Consider the following 17,126-nt stretch of genomic DNA (forward strand, 5'->3'; position numbering starts at 1 on the left):
AATGATACTCTGCAAACCTGATGCCAGTTCCTGGCAACTTTTATAGCTCCCGGGCAAAACAGACCCAATATTACTGAAAATTCACTGTAAAAATATATTGTTAAGCATAAAATTAAGGCAGCCTGTGGTTTTAACAGTGTATGTAGCTGACTCTCATAAGGTAAATAAATAATTTAGATATTAAAATAATGCAAGATTTACTTTAATCAATATTCCAACTAAACAGGGTATAAAGAATGATTCTGTGTATAGATAAGGTAATACTGAAATTCTTACTACATACATTTTTACATAAGTAAATGGAAGATCCTTCCCTCTGCACTTTTTCAGTGTGTTATATTACTCCCCAAATAATTTCATCAACCACTCTGCCTTTAGCTAGGCCTGCTTTAAGTGGTATCTTTAGACACAGTTAAACTTTTTTGACCCCAAAAATCACACCCACATACGAAAATGAATTGTTCTAAAATAACAGTAAAATTACATACAGAGTAACACAAGTGTAATTAGAGCAATGTACAGTTAGCAAAAACTGACTGAAATATATTCCAGTGCTAAGGCAGTGCAACTTCTGCAGAATTAAAGCAGTTAAGTTAGTGTATATGTAATATGGAATATCTCTATAAACAAATGACAATAAAACTACATAATATTTCACGCATGGCTAATTTTTGAAGACATAAGCACCACATTACATTCCCAAGAAAAATATAAAAAAAGCTGTGCCTAAGCAAGCTTTATTTTCTCTCATCAATTTCTAGTAGCATTTGCTCATAACGATGCTGTCTTTTCCCAAATATTTGCTAAAAATGCCTCCTACTTTTCCCGTGAATACTTTGGTATATTGTCAGGTAATTTTAATCAGATCTATCTCTTCAAGGAGCATTTGAGACAGCTCTTAAGAAAAAACACTTCCACATGAATACAGCCAATCATAGTACCTTATCACAGTGGATGGAGTGATAACATTTATAAATAAAAGATTGTCTTCTTTTGAAAAAGCAAGCTATTTATAAACACTGTGGGATAGGTTGTTGATCCTCACCCCAGTGAATCACTGTAAGTCTGTGTTAGAGTCCAAATCTGAAACAATCAATACCTCCTGCTGCTATTTAGAGCTTTGCCAGCTTCTCTGAGCAATCAGGGGAGGAGAAAGTGGTCGAGGAGCTGCAGGAGCTGTGCAAGGGGAGATCAGAAAATGAGAGTGAAAGTGCCAGCTTTCAGCTGTCCTGCAGACAGCACCAATCCTGTGCCAGCCATGGGCTTGGCAAGCAATAGCAAGGGGCGAGTTTGCAGGTGGTTTTGCAGCCCCACAGCCAGTGCTGGCTGGGACGAGCTGGCAGGGCCACCTTGGGCCAGGTCAGTTTTGGTTTGAGCGGACAGGGCGGCGGGGTGGAGGGGAAATGTGCCTTGGCCAGCTCCCTGCTCTAGGGGACCTTCTGTGCTGCTGGAGGTGGGGTGACTGCGCAAAGAAAGACAGCTGGGATGGACCAGTAGGCCGCAAAGGGATTTTAACAGTAGGTCTATTTTAACTGTAAATGCATTGTAAGAAAAAATATATATATATTTCACTTACTTCTGCCTGTGAGATGTTTGTTCTCTTCTCATCTTTTTCTAGGAGAGGAAAAGATAGGAAAAGAGAAAAGTTAGTACAAAAGACTTTCTCAGTGCAAAGCATTGCAGCTCTGCCCTGCACCCTACAGCACCATTGTAAATAAGAAATTTCCCTTTTGATTTACAGCTTGTTTGTGTGCCTCAGAAATCCAGAGGCCCCGATTAGCATTTAGACATGAGCACTGTGTCTAAAGCCCTTCACTCGTGTTTTGACTGTGAACTGACAAGTGGTGGTGTGTGGTCAGCACCTGGCCCTTTGGCTGGGCTGGCAGCAGGGCTCCATGCTTGAGTGGCCGTGGGGACTCAGGGCTGCTCTGCCCAGACCCTGCACTCTCCCATTTCTCCAGAAAAGCAGGCTTACCAACGCCTGGTAGGTTGCAGTAATCCTCAACAAGAACTCCACCTCCATTCAGCTGTTAATGCACTAGCAATGACACTCAAGAGTAACATGCAAAACCAGCAAACCAAAGCATAACTAAGTCTAGTCTTTCATCTTAAAAAACCACTGGTGTAGTGTTGGAAATGGCTGTGGAATATTTCCTGGTACTGCTTGCTTTTGTTGCCTTAGTTTGCTCTTGAGCATAGGCATGGAAGAAACAGTGAATGCTAGAGATTTCTAATGAAAAAAGCACCTCTGAAAACCTAGCTGAACAACTAAATGAAATTGGGTGAAGCAGAGGAGCCAAGGATCTTCCTAACCATAGCACTAAATCAGTTTGTGCATCAGATTAAATTATTTTTCTAGTGTTGTCTTTATATGGTTAATGGTCAAAAAGTGTTTCTTCTGATGATGATTTCCCAAATATTTGACAAAGATCACATGGGATCTTTGATGCACAATAGTTTGGAGCTCTAAAATTTAAGTGTCTCTTAAAAACAGACATCAATGTCTAATTGTGCCACCACGCCTTACAAATTTTTCCACATGCAGATACCACTGTGCAGTTTCTACTGAGGTGTAGCAGATCTGAAAGAAGAACTAGGTCTGTGTAACATCACTTCATCCAGCTTAGTCTCTATGCGTCTGCTGCTTGCGGTGTGCTGTGTGTGAGGCGAGCCAGTCCGGGCAGACTGTCTGCATTTCCTGTTGTCCTCATGTTGTCCATGCATCTTGCAAATATTAAATGACTTAGTGGGTTTACTCAAAGTATGGATTTACCATTATATTAGAGACATCCAAATGACTTACACTCCAGGTTAAAATATGTGGTTCAAAACAGAGCTGATTACTCCAGTGTGGTCCCAAAGATACGGAATTAGACAAGACAATCAGGAGGCCAGTTCCTGCCATTGACATTTGCATGACCTTGGGTAGATGACTAATTTCTTCCTTGACTTCCCTACCTGTAAATAACTATTGCAGTACCTAGTATCCTCTTAAAGCTCTTTGGAGCACGAAGATAAGCTGGCTAAATGAGTGATCATTTAAGTGTTCATAATCTTTCATATTGATAGTATAACAGAGAGACACAGACTTCAATGACTCAACATTCGATTTTTTTTTTTTTTAAGCTCAGAATCCTGGGTTTAGTTCAGAGGCTGAAAATTGAATAAATGACGAACTTAGAGCAAGGAACAATGAAAAGTAAGTCATGTCCCATTCCTTCTTGAAACTCTAAGCTTGTCCAAATTCAAAGAATTTTTGGTAAACTCAGGCTGAGACTTGCACAAGGAAGGAAAGCTGCTGTCAGCAGCTTTGTCAGATTTCAGGTCTTGTTTCTAAGGATTTGCATTTCTCCCTTTGGACTTGCACGTTTAGTGTTCCTCTTAGTGGGGTGACATTAAACCTACCAGAACTGGAAAGTTTCCAGCCTTTCCTTTCATCCAGCAGCCTTTATATGAGGGTAATTTTGTGAACAAGAACTGGTCCTGTATGGAGTTACAAATCATTTATATCCGCAGGGCAAGGAATGCCAATAAACAGCATCAAACACTGTGGAAATTCAAGAACGACTTACAAAAACACAAAAACAAACAGTTTTTCAAATCCAATAAAGAGATATCAGAAATGAACCTGAAGGACCAGAGGAGACAAACCTGAAGCAGAAAGTGTGAAGTGTTTTACATGAGTTGTGAGATAAAAGGAAAGACAGAGATGGTTCAGGTATGTTTTGGTCAATGGTACATCTTGGTAGACATTCGTTTTGAGGACAGAAAAAGCATTGCATGCTTATTTTGATAAAAAAGTGTCAATGGAGAGCATAGATCTTTAAGGAGAGGTGACGAGAAATAGGAACAAGGGAAGCTGAGATCACTGTATGCCATAGACCAAGGCAGGGAATAGAAAATACGGAAAAATTCTGCACATAGGAGAGAAGGAAAAGATGTAAAACAAGGGAGATAGAGCAAGAAGAGGGCAGTGCTTCTTCTGTGTGTGCAGCTGAGGTAGTGATGAGAGACATGGGCAGTGGGTTGTAGCAGAAGCTAGAGGAGAAATTTAGAGATGACAGAGAGCAGAGCAGGAGGGCAGTGTGCACTGGAGCTCGACCAAGAAATATATATTGAGCTATACTGGTCTAACTGAAGGGTTGCAATTATACTTGTGTGAACACTCTTCCTTGGATAGAAATAGTGTTTTTCCAGTCTAAATTATATTGCTTTGAAAGCAGTTTAAATAATGTCATGAAAGCAGGTTCTTAATAAGAGCGTGTCCACCAGAGACACACAGGTCCACACTGATGCTCTCACTACAACAGGTTAGTTCTGGCATGAGAAGAAATCTCAGAGACAGCAAAATTTGTGACGGGAATGGATAGTACAAGGTAAGAAAGAACATGATCTGTCAGCTGTTGTAACTGAGACGTATCCATGTAACAGGAATCAAACAAGACATTTCCCACCCTTACACCCCTGTCAAATCCATTGTACAATTAGAAACTGAATTTCTTTACTAAACTCTTTGAACATAAATTCCTCTTGAGAGCGGTGAGGAAATGATCTGAAACTAAACAGACATGATTCACAAGGGAGAATGAAATCCCTTGTTTCTCAGTGTCCTTCAGTTCCCATTGACTACTGTGCACACTTCTACTCACAAAAAACCACCACATATTTATACAGAACAAGTAATTTCCTTGTCTTGTTTATAACTAGGCAATTACACATGAAGAATTCAATTGATCAGGTATACCTCTGTCTTATATGAAATTAAACTCTTGTTTAGATAAATTCTCCCTACAGGTTCTCTTTCTGCGGCCAGGGAGACTGTTTAATGATGCTCCATTTTCTTCTCACAGAACATAACATTGCTCACAGAACACAATACTGCTCTGTTATACTCCAGATCTGAATATATGGCATTTTTCCAGTTTGACTTATTCTCAGCTGCCCTAATTAGCTAACTACAATCTAATACTCAAGTCATTTCTTGACAGCTTTTACGTTTTTGTTTTCAAGTGGTATGTTAGAAATCATATGAGAACTGAGAACAGATTTGTATGTACCCAAGTTACTGGAAAGTGGGGATTTGTCTCCCACATGCTCATGTTAGCTTAGCTCTTTTGAACATTTATTAGCACAGCCACCCAAACAAGCTGACAGAATAAGCTGAGCTACTCCAAGGGTGTCCTTACATGAGGTCAGAAATAAGGTGGTGTTATCTGAGGTCAGACAGGATCACAGCATACGGAAGCTGGCTATGGGCAGAATGACAACTGCCTAATGCAGCTCATCACTCTTCTGCTGAATCTACATTGCTGTGGAAACAGCAAGGACATGCTGAGGGAAGCCTGATGGTTGTTTTCAAGATCAAAATTCATCTGCCTCTCTTCTCCCACTGGGTAATGTTAATGCACCTGCAGCAGTCATGCAGGGCAAGAGGTGATGTGTTTTAAAATATGTGGGCTCTGATATCACTCATGGACTCTGCAGTGGAGTCACCCAGCAACAGCTCATCTCATCCAGCTAAGTACCCTGCTTTCTTTCCTCTTGGCAAGAACAAATAAAAGCCTCTTCTGTAGGGTTTCAGTCAGGAACTGGAGGAACAGACCAGGTCAGAGAGGCTGGCTTTTACACAAGAGAAACTCAGTAAAAGGCTGGTGTAGTTTTTGGAGAAAGTGTTGTGTAGAGAGTTTGGAATTCTCCTTGGGAAAACAAAGATGTGGAGTTTCAGATAAAATCATAGGTGGTTGGTAGGGTTTTGGACATTTTTTTTTTTTGGTCAGAGTATCTAAATTTGCCCTTAAAATAATAACTACAATAATTCTTTAATTGCTCAGATAGTGGAAATAATGCACGAGTCATGTGCCTATAATAGATGTAAGTTAAAAAGTTAAACAAGAATGGTCTGAATCTCAGTGAAATGATCCTGAAGAAAGAGTTTAAGGACATGATGTCACCATTGGTCTGGAGCCTGCTTACAGTCCTGCCCCTGCACTTTGTCAATGGTACCACTGGAAAGAGCAAAGTAAATGAGCAGAGCTATGGACACAGCCTTTTGCATGCAGACTTTAGTGCAGGACACACCAAGCTATGGAGACAGAAATCAGATGATGCTACAGCTATGAAACAATTCTGCCAATTTCGTGAGTTTTTGTGAAGTGTCTCCATGGCGAAACACTACCACGCCTGTCAGCAAAGCTTTGTCTCTTGAAAAATGTGAAAGAAATGAACCAACTGCTGACTTCTTATGAGTATGATTGATGATGTATGTGATGATTGATTATATGTATGAAAACATACAGTTTTGTAGGCAGAAAATGGAAACTCATTTTCCTGGCTCCAGCTCCACTTAGCCATCTCCTGAGATGAAAAGGAGGGTGGCTCTTGGCTCCAGGTGCAGGGGGTTGGTGTTCGGGCAGTGGGCAGCAGAAGCCTGCTCCCAGCCCTGCTGTGTGCTAGTTTTGCAACAGGGCAGATCACCTGTTTCAAAAACTTGCATTCAAATGGCACAAACAATTTCAGGAACCAGAAAAAGAATTGCATTATTTTTCAAACAATTCTTCATTCTCTTGCCACTTAGTGGCAGGTGAACCTGAAATTTTCTGAACATTTTGTTTTCTGTCATTTCACATTTCAGTTTCTCCATCAGTAAAATAAGGATTTTTAAAATTATTATTATTAATCTACCAGCTTGCCTCACTGGTGTTTGATGACCACAGTTTGTATTTGCATTTGTATTTGCAAAATAAGCTCACTGAAATCTGATTTAGAAATTGACTGGTGTAATATTACTTTGTGATTTTTTCTGCTATAAAAACTACATTTTCTTTCTTCTAGAAGACAAAATAAGATCAAAAAATATTTCATACTTTGCTTTTGGCAGAACGCTAACCACACATTGCTGGATTAGCTAGAACTTCATAGCTTTTTACTAAACCACTGAGCTAGGAAATGGAAAAAGTACAATAAGGCAAACATTAAAAAAACAAAACAACAACAACAAAAAACCCTCATGTAGTTAATTGTTTGACTTTTGCTTGTTGGTTTCTATTTGCCTGTATCTATCAATGAGAACTTGATTATGGGTATGGATGTAATTACATTTAATTACAAAAAAATATCCTGGTAGGCCCTCCTGGCATGAGTATATGTTTCTGAAAATTTTCACATTGCAAAAGCACCTCATTAAACTCCAGTATTGCAGCTGCTGCAGTAAATGTAGCTAGAGGGTCTTCTGCCTCCTCAGTCAAACGCTGACAGGAGAGTACATTCATTACTGTTCTGCTGCATTTCACACACTAATCGGCATCTAAATTACTGCCTGCTCCTTTAGGGAACACTAATAGCAAGATTTGTATTGGAAATATTAATAAAAACAGGAAAGAGAGGAGTTTGCTAGAAACAAAAGCATTAGGATGCTTAACATGTAAGGCACCTGCGGTTAAGGCACGTATCCTGTGGAAGATCCCGTGCTACCCTGACAGCACCTACCTGCCACCCTAGCTGAGGTGACTGTGCGGTAGATGGCTTCTGCACACCAAGTATTGGCACAGTGTGGCAAGGTTGTCCTGGTTGAGGGGACAGAGAAAGATTGAACTGATGGAACCAAAGGGAATGGGTCAGAGAGGAAATGTGCATGTGGGACAGAACAAGGAGGCAGCCATGGTCTTCTGCTCATGGGCAACCCCCTTGTAGGACAGGGAACTCCCACAGGGCTGCAGCACTTTGCACTACCATGCCCTTAATTGCTACTTGGAAAAAATAAAGTCAGTTATAAAAAATAAACGTGAAAAGTTGCAACAACAAAAAAACTTCATATGAAACCACAGTGTGGCAATTTTACTGATTTTATTGTTTCATTTTCTAAAAAAAGAGACTCCCGTTCTGCAGAATTCTCTTCCTAGATGGTGACTTTCTCTGGATTTATTTTGATATACTCCTGCTTACAGCATCAGAGAGTTGAATTGGTTGTTCTGTTGGAAGAGCAGCACAGGGAGAGTCAATCTTGAAGCTGTTAGGAAGGGCTGGGCAGCTGGACATGGGGTGCTGCATAGCGATGTGCTTGGCTGGACGGGAAAGGACCCCAGTGTCTGCGAAGAGCAGACCTGTGTGCTCTTCCACCACCTGGCTGTTCCATGTCCTGCACCTAAACAAAAGGCTTGGATTCACCTGGGCTTTCTTTACATCCAGATCACATATTCTTATACCAGTGGGAAATGGCTCTGCAAGGAATTTATTACTAACTCAGCATTTACATGCTATTTCAGCCCAAGTGTAGTTGGTCATGCCATCTACACTAAGCTGGCTCAACATTGCTCTAGTTCATCTAGAAGTTTTTTCCAATGAGCTTCTGACTGTAACCAGCCTTTCAGAATTAGCTAAAATGCCATAGGCCTGATGAATCAGTTTGTTTGGACATTCTATCTTTTCTTTCCAGGTAAATTAGCCCATTTATATTCACAAAGCTATTTCCCACCTTCAGTATTGAAGTAGCCATTACTAGTACTGAGTATGGACAGCCGTCATCTTAGTTAGACCAAATACTTCCTGACGGTCCTCAAAGACAACTTCTAAATGAAAAGAATGATCATACTTCTCCTACCAACGCAACAGCATCTGGTCTAAGCAGTGTCTGCATCACTGCACACCACACAGGCAGTACCCAAGGGCCCACTTACAACTGCACAGCTGTAAGAATGTGAAATAAAACCCTTTCATAATATACACAGATCAAAATTTCTTTAAAACATACATTCTGATACTGTAATCTGGTTTGGAAGAAACTGGAGACATTACAAATATCAAATGTGAATCTAAATGCATTTGTTCACATCACACGAATCTCAAAAAGGAATTGTATGGTGGTGCCTGCTTCACGAGCTTGTTATTCTAGTTTCACACCCAGCTATGTAAATCAGTCTAGTTTCACTGGCATTAAACTATAATATAACAGTGATGAATCAGGTCTGCAGCCTTACCACAGGGCACTCATGAATTGTTATTACAAGCATCAAAAAATCATCCTTTTCCTAAGCTTTATGTTTTCAACTTTCTGTTCTCCCTCCCTAAGAGATTCCAAACCTCTTAAATAAATAAATATTTAAGTCCCAAAAATGAATATAGCATCTCAAAATATACATTGGAAGATATTTTAAGTTCTTTATTTTCTCCTGTCTTATTAATAATGACTTATTTCTTATCAATAATGACTGAGTTTTTCTTTCTGCCTTCTTCAATACTCTGATCATACATTAAGCAAAACACCATCACATTCCTAATCATCACCATTTTGCTAATGGAGATCCTCTTGTAATGCATCTAGTAGTCATGCACACAGACAGATGGGTGTAAGCAAGAGCATGTCTGCATCTGCTGTGCTTTGCTGCTCTGCATAGGCAGGATGTGAGCTGAGCAGCACTTATGCACTTTGGTGAGTATTTTTTACACAGCTAGACCCTTTTAACAATTTTTAAGGTTATGGGCAAAATATGCACCATAATCAGGAGCTTTTTTAAAGGCAAACTGAACTAATTTGACAGAATGGTAAAGTCCCCTTGTAATATTTGAGTGGTTTTTGTTGTTGGTGGTGGTTTGTTGTTGGTCGTTTGTTTGCTAGTTTTACTAGTACCATTTACTATTTTACTTACTAGCCCAGTCATGATTTTACTAGAACACAAAGCAGCCTTTGTGGAAAAACCTGTCATGAAAAAAATCTTCCATGCTAAAATTTCTTTTTCTCATAGCAAAAGTCCTGCAACCCCACACCTGCGAGGCCCTTTTCTGTAGCCCTGCTCTGTGAGAGGGTTGGTGAGCAGGAATGCTGGGACAGACCTTCCCGACAAGAAGTCCCTCGTCAGTTGTATGGGGATGGTTACAGACTTGGCAGTTCTTCCCAGAGAAAGAAATTAAGCAATGAGAAAAACATTTAAAATAAATTTTCTCTTTGAATAACTGATGACTGACTGAATTATTGACTTGACCTTAGATCAGTGCTAGGCTTGGAGCTGCTTTCTTGAAGTGTATCACTATCTTGAAGTGTATCTATGTACCACAGACTTCTCTTTGGTGAAGTCAACAGAGATAGCTCTCAAAGAACGAGGGGCAAGAGTGGAAGAAGGAGAACAAGAGTGGAATCAGAAGAAAGGAAGTCAGTCTTTTATTTTTTTTTCTTTCAGTATCTCTGATAATATATTTTTTTTTGGTCCCAACGTAAACATCTTACAGGGTTTGGGGGAATTTCTCTGAGATAAACTTTCCATATAATTTGCAGCCTTCAGCTAGTAATTCATGGCATTACAGCTGGGAGACATCTCCTGCAAGACCACGAGGTGTCACTGTGACCAGAAGTACCAGGTCAGGGTTGGCCTATACCTGGCTTCCAAGCCGCAGTAAATTAACTCCTTCCAGAATAATATCATTTAGTTAAAAGCAAAATACATTTTCCCATTTCCAGCACAACAAAGTTAAGTTTAATCCCAAGTCTTTGTAATTTGTCATCTGTGCACACACTGCACTGCCAATTACGCTCTGACCCTCTGGAACAAGTGGTACTTCAGTGCCTGGTTTAGTTTACAGAACGGTTAGGGGAAGTGAATACTGCTCTAGACAAAACAATTCCAGCTCAGAAGTTCAAAACAAGTTCAGTGCTGCTCAGTGTAAATACTGTGGCAAATCTAAGGTCTGCATCAGCAAAACGAACCAGAGTTTATGAGAAAAGCGAAAAACAGAAAATCATTTTACTACCGACTTTACTAGGCCATAAGCAACAGGAAGTTTTGCCATTGACTTCAAAGCCACAATTTTATCCAAGATATATAGCATGAGTATGGTAAACAAATAAACAACCAACCAAATAACAACAACAACAAAAAATCTAAAACCAAGGAACCAACCAACCAACCAACTAACCAAGCAACAACAACACAGACAAATGACTGTCATTTAGTGAACTATTTCTAGCATTACGTCAACTAGGAAAGAACTTCAGCCATCTGTTGGCTGACTTCTTAGTCTGAATTGTTACACATATGCATAATATAGATAACAATATATAAAAATATATAATACACATATAAATAATGACAGTCACATTAATAGTCACTCCATCTGTGAGATCCAACTTAATTCATTCAACTGGATAAAAGTGAGGCAAACTGAAGCAAACTGCTGTGATTGGTGATGTGGAATTTGAAATCCTTGGCCTGTTGGCCTGAATGTTGATTGTAAATTCAAGTCTCAGATGTGTGTAAAGTGTGTCTTAAAAGATACATGATGAGTTGCACACAACTCTCTTTTATGGACATTCTTTTAGGATGATTCAACTCTCTTCTGGACTGAAATGTAGATAAGAAAAATTCTTTGTGAGGCAAATATATGTAAACTAGGGTGACGCTGATTTTCTGGCATGATCTCTGGTGGCTCTGGGGAAGAACGCCATTACAGTAGGAGGAGAACCTGACAGCCAGCATTTCTGTGTGCCCCAGGAGGTGCTGGAGGGTCAAAGTGAAGTGCAAGATGATCTTGGAAAAACAGAGTATCACAGAGATATAGAACAAGTCAAGGGACAAGGACTGGAAAATCGACCTAAAGCATGACACTTTGTCTCAAAATTTGACTGTCTGTATAGAAGGAGAACTTACCTACTTAAAGGTTATACTGACACCAGGACTATTCTGACACAAAAGCATACGTCAACAAAGATTGCATCTTTGCTCATGGGTTAAGGGCAGTTTCCACACTCACAGCACAGCCTAGAACACGACAGTGAAAGAAAAGAAATGCATAGAGGAAAAAGGGGGGAAGTAAAGATGAAGATTGCTTCTAAGAGGCTTGAAGAGGGCCAGAGCTGTTCAGTGACTGCCAGCAAATACTCGGAGGAACAGGAGCGAAGAGCAGAAACTTCCCACTGAAATGAATATGTCCAAACAAAACATACTGCCAAACTGTTAAATATTTGCAAGTAATGGCTAATGTTTTACCAACTATTACCAAAGTACATTCACAAAACCTTCCCAAATAGTTTGCCCATTGACTCTAACACTCCTAATAATGTATTTGTGAAAAGACTTAACATGTTCATTAAATATTTTGAAGTAAAAAAAGCTAAGTACCTTGAGAGAACAAGTTGGGAATTCACCAGTAATACTGAATAGTGTCAGTAGTATGTTACTTCCCAGATGATTGCTTGATTTATGTTCAGTCTGTGTTCAAATGAGATAGTGAAGAAGTTGAAATCTAAATACAACTGAGGCAAAGATCATAAAGAAAAATCCAAGATGACCAGAAATACAATACTAGCTGGTCCCCTGATATACGTTTAAAGCATTCCCTAATAGCTTTGTATAGAGGAATCAATTGCAATGGAAAATGGCTTGGAACTGACCCACCGGTGGCAATCTATGTACTGGAGTTGTAGCTGCAGTAACTCCCCCTGCGAGCTGTTCCTTTCTCTGCAGTAACTCCCCCTGCGAGCTGTTCCTTTCTCTGCTGTGAGCAACAAGAACATTCTAAGTTCTAAAATAAAAGGCATCATCAACAGCCAAAACTAAAAAAAAGTCAAACATTTCTTTGCTTGCTATAGCTCATAAAACAAGAAAAAATATCCTAGCTGAATGGTTGTATATTGTACAGTCTGGAAAGTGACATTTACCAGGGGAGAAGAAAACATATACCAAATAAAACTCTTCCTTAGCCAGTGATTATTATTGCTGCCTTTGCAGTTTCCTTCCTTTCTGAATAATACCTCAAGGATTTCAGTAAAAATATGTTTTAAAGCTAGTCCTTGCCAACTACTCTCTGCTTTCCTATGATTAGATTGCACATGCATAAAACCCCTCACATACATGTGTCAGTTCATGCGCATATAAAGTGAACTATTAGCAATAGTGCTTCTTGGGTTTTGTGACCCTTATACAAAAAGAAGATGCAAATGTCACTTTTGTGGATTTATTCTTTGTTTTTCTATCTGGAAGTTTTCAAAGAGTCAACATAATGAGGTTCCATAATCTCATTCTCACCATGAACATGGCTAGACAGGATGGAAATGACAGGGCAATCATTTGTTAACGCAGAATAAGTTAGCCTGTAATTTCCAAAGACATTTTTCAGAATTTCTAGTAACCTCACTAAATACCAGGGCCAGAGGGGATCCTGTGTTTTGTGTTACACGTCTTCATCTGCACTGTCACAATCAGCAGCACATCATTGTGATTCATGTGGAATGAATTGTTCCACACCCTCCTACAGGATATGCTGTACACATTAAGGCCTAAGTCATCCACTAGCATCAGCATTTTAGGAAGCCTGAAAGCACATTTCTAAACAATTACAGCTCTGCTGTCTACTTACCTTATTTAAAAAACAGAAAGTAAAAAAACTAATGTTGAACTGGATCAAAACACCTGGATCACAATTCTTTTGACGAAAAATATTATTTTCTCTCTCTCCCCCTCCCCGTGGTTCCCCTGGCCTCCTCCAACACATTTAGTTCTTCAATATAATTCCAAATTGGTGGTGGTCAGAAAAAGAGCAGGAAAGGTTCACCCACACCTTTGCTTTATACCACTGTCTGAGAATAGCTACAGCAGAGAATTCAGAAAGACTTGAAGGGAATACTATCACCACAAGCCTTTCTCTTTTCTGAGTGATAGAGACTCAGTGCTGAAACATTTAGGCTGTGGGATGTCTACGTACCAGGATAAACAGTACTGTAGGACGCAGTAAAGCTCACTGCTTTACTTCAATAAGAACTTTCCATCTGGCCCAAGCAAGCTCATGCACTGCTGTGTGTGACTCTTCTCTGCTTATGTTGTCAGAATGAAGGATATGGTCTCAAGCGGAATATACTGCCTTTAAAATGCACATTTGTGTACTTAGCACTGCTAATGGACTTCTGTAAGTGTGGTTTGGCTCTACAAGATAAAAAAAAATGCCAAGACATTCACTCTCTGTGGTATGCCTGTGTCCTAGGTATCCCAAGGAAGACACAAAAGAAATGAGCATGTAACTGCACTTCATTCTGCTGCTATCATACTCTCTTGATCACCCAGTAAAGCTATTTAAGGAAAATATTAGAAGTGATGACTTTAAATACAGACACACGATTAGGGTTTTGAGGGGTGGAAGAGGAAAACAGTTCCTTCCAACAGACATGTGGTATAATTCTATCCTAGAACTGTTTAGATGACTGTAAAAAGGAATTAGGCTGATTCAACTGATCATATTTCCACAGCTCATGACACAGCCAGCTCAGACACAAGGAAAGCAAAGCCAAGCTCTGCGGTCCTCGTACACTCGCTGAATTTCAGCAGTCCAGCCTTGTGCAGTTGGTGAAAACTCCCCTGACTGATAGCATCTTTTTGGTTAGAGTTCCTGCTAGCTTTCAGTCCAAATTCATTAAATTCCTACTGTTGGTGGATGTTGAAGTGAGACTTCAACTTGAATTATTTCACATAAAGAGTTAATTGTTTTTTCCTCTCTGGAAGCTCAATAAATGGGGCTATCTTGATTGATGCTTTAAGTGCAACCCCTCCCCAATATTCTGAACATAATGAGGTTAGTGCTAAAAGCTGGATTCTCTCTCGTCTGTCCACATTATCTATTTATTCTGCACACATCACCATGGTGAATGAGTGCTGCATTAAGTACTAAATAGTAGAGGTCAGACAAACCCCGTGCTGGTTTTTTTTTCTTTTTTTTTTTCCCTTCTCCTCAGGAAGGCTGAAACATTTATTAATGGATTTTAGTTTATTACTTTATGTTAAAAAAAAGGATCAGTATTATTATATTATTGAAGTATAATTTAAACAATCTTAAAACATAATAATTTAATATTCTTATTTAAGCCAATTTGTCTTACTGTGCTTAAATGGACTTAATTTCAAATTGTCTACGATTTTTTCTGCTGTTAAAACAAACAAACAAATAACCCAACACTCAAAATGCAAACAGAATGTTTTGCTCCAGGCTAAACTGGACCTATTTTGATCAAAAATATATATTTAAATGTCACAAGCCCCAGTAATTGTCTGCTCATATAGCTGTACTAAATAAATATAGCTTAGATACTTTGACTATAGGTAGCTACATATGCCTAGATGTTTCATTTTTTTAAATCGGAAGCTCACCATGTATTCACATTTCTCACCAAAACAAATTGTATGAAGTGTATAAGTATTTGGCACAGAGCAAATCTGTTAGGGTTTCTCTAGCAAAGTGCTAAGCTTTATGAGCGTAATAAAGCTTGAAGCTGTCAAACTGGCTTTCTCACAACATTATTTAGCTTTCCACACTGCTATTCTCTACCCCATGGCACACCTCTTTGTCACATTAGTGTGCATTAAGATGAAAACAGAGGTAAACTGTTCAAAAGCTTATCAGTCCTGACACTGGATAATCAAGGAGCTGGAGATATGTAACACGAAACCATATATATTAAAAATGATTTGCAAATAATCTCGTGGGGTGGAAGAAGGCTGTTTCTATGGTGCTTTTGTATAAGGAATGAGGAAAACAGATGAAGAGTACAAGGTTCAGTTCTAAAAATACCTCCTGTACTTTCAGATAGCTCCACGGATGTTGACCCGTCAAACGCAAAACCAACAGAGGGCAGGAAGCAGCAGCAACAAGCAGTGTCATGGCACACATTAGGAGCTCAGCTGCACGGGTAAGTAGAAGAGGAAGTAAATTCACTTGTGGAGTATAAAAGGATGGAATGAGAGAAATGGATAAATGTAATTTTGCCCAAACTATGAATGAGTGACATGTCCTCTCAGCTGCACCATTTCTCCCATCTAGGTCCAAAATCTGAGTTCTGGTTGTAAATGCCCACCTTCCATTTCCAGACAGCAGTCATACCCAGTCCCTCCCACAACCCAGAGCTTTCTCTGACCGTGATTGCAGCTCATGGTTCCCCTTCTCATGGAGGGAAGAGAAACATCACTGAATGTGAGGAACTTGTCTTGTTTTGACTGTGAATTTACTTATTTCAGCCAAGTAGACTGTAGTTGTCTGTGTAGTCTGGGGGTTTAGGTTGTCAGCTGCAAATAGCAAAGGCTCATCCTGAGCTGAGCTGAGGACCACGTAGTACATCCAAAGAGGAGGCACAATAATACTTTGCAGTTATTGTACTTCTTTACCATAGCGGTTCTTCCGTGCAAATTAAAGAAATCTGAAGGCTGCTTTAACTACTGTAACACTTACAGACACAACATATTTTTATTAGGCTAGATGTCTACAACAGTCAAAGGAAGAGTGAAGGCATAATATCAAACATATGACATCTAAGATGGCGAGTTAAAATGGTCTGACAGTTACCTGAAGGTACCAGTTCAGAACAATACAAGACCTGAAACTATTGGCTCTTTTTCATCTTCAAGACATGTAGCTTACTTGGGCACTGTATGAAGCAGTACGTATTTCACACTGCTCCAGACTATGTGTTTTACACAATGCATGAATTGTGGGAATGTTTATATTTGTGAACTAATATGTTCATGACCTCAAAAAAAAACAGCAAAAATGCATCCGGGTGCCTCTGTGATAACCTCTAGATCAGGCAGAGCAGTGCACAGTTCATTCCAGCCAAATCAAAGCCTGGTCCTCCAGCGTGGTGTCTTTACCTTACTGCAGGCAGCATGACAGGTCCTTTGACAAGTGATGATGATGATGAAAAAATCCTGTCTGCCTTTGAAAGATGCTAAGGAATTTTTATTTTTTATTTTTAAATTAAAAAAGGTTTCATGTCTTCTGTTTGGAATGTGTGAGCTATTGCTTCTGGGCTGCATTAAAAACAGCTCAAGCACAGTTTCCTGTCCTTATTTATTCATTAATTTATTTAAGTCCATGAACTTTTTTATTTATTTATTTTTATTTTCGTGGGTCAGATCATGGAGTTTTCACTCACATACCATATGTGTGAGGAACTTATGCTGTGGCTTGTCCCAGGGACTCTGTGATCCTGAACTGCAGAGTAAACTCAAACTAACCCAAATGAAACAACATCCTAGCACAGCGTAAATAGGCAAAAAAAAAGGGATGTAGTTTGCCACTGAACATCTGAAGTTCTGAAGTCACACATCAGCTTGCAGATAGAAGGGTTTTATCAAGCATAGACATTTTCTTTCCAGTTCAAG

At 39.5% G+C, this 17,126-nt stretch overlaps 1 protein-coding gene across 1 annotated transcript in view; it reads right to left on the reverse strand.

Annotated features, from left to right (window-relative positions):
• PPP1R1C (protein phosphatase 1 regulatory inhibitor subunit 1C) overlaps positions 1-17,126 on the reverse strand; it is a 47,407-nt gene that overhangs the window by 22,289 nt on the left and 7,992 nt on the right. Inside the window, 1 exon segment of the mRNA XM_035565798.1 lies at positions 1,577-1,614. Within this exon segment, the coding sequence (XP_035421691.1) occupies positions 1,577-1,614 (38 nt within the window).

The sequence above is a fragment of the Cygnus atratus genome, chromosome 6 (genome assembly GCF_013377495.2).
Source record: "Cygnus atratus isolate AKBS03 ecotype Queensland, Australia chromosome 6, CAtr_DNAZoo_HiC_assembly, whole genome shotgun sequence".
Classification (NCBI taxonomy): domain Eukaryota; kingdom Metazoa; phylum Chordata; class Aves; order Anseriformes; family Anatidae; genus Cygnus; species Cygnus atratus.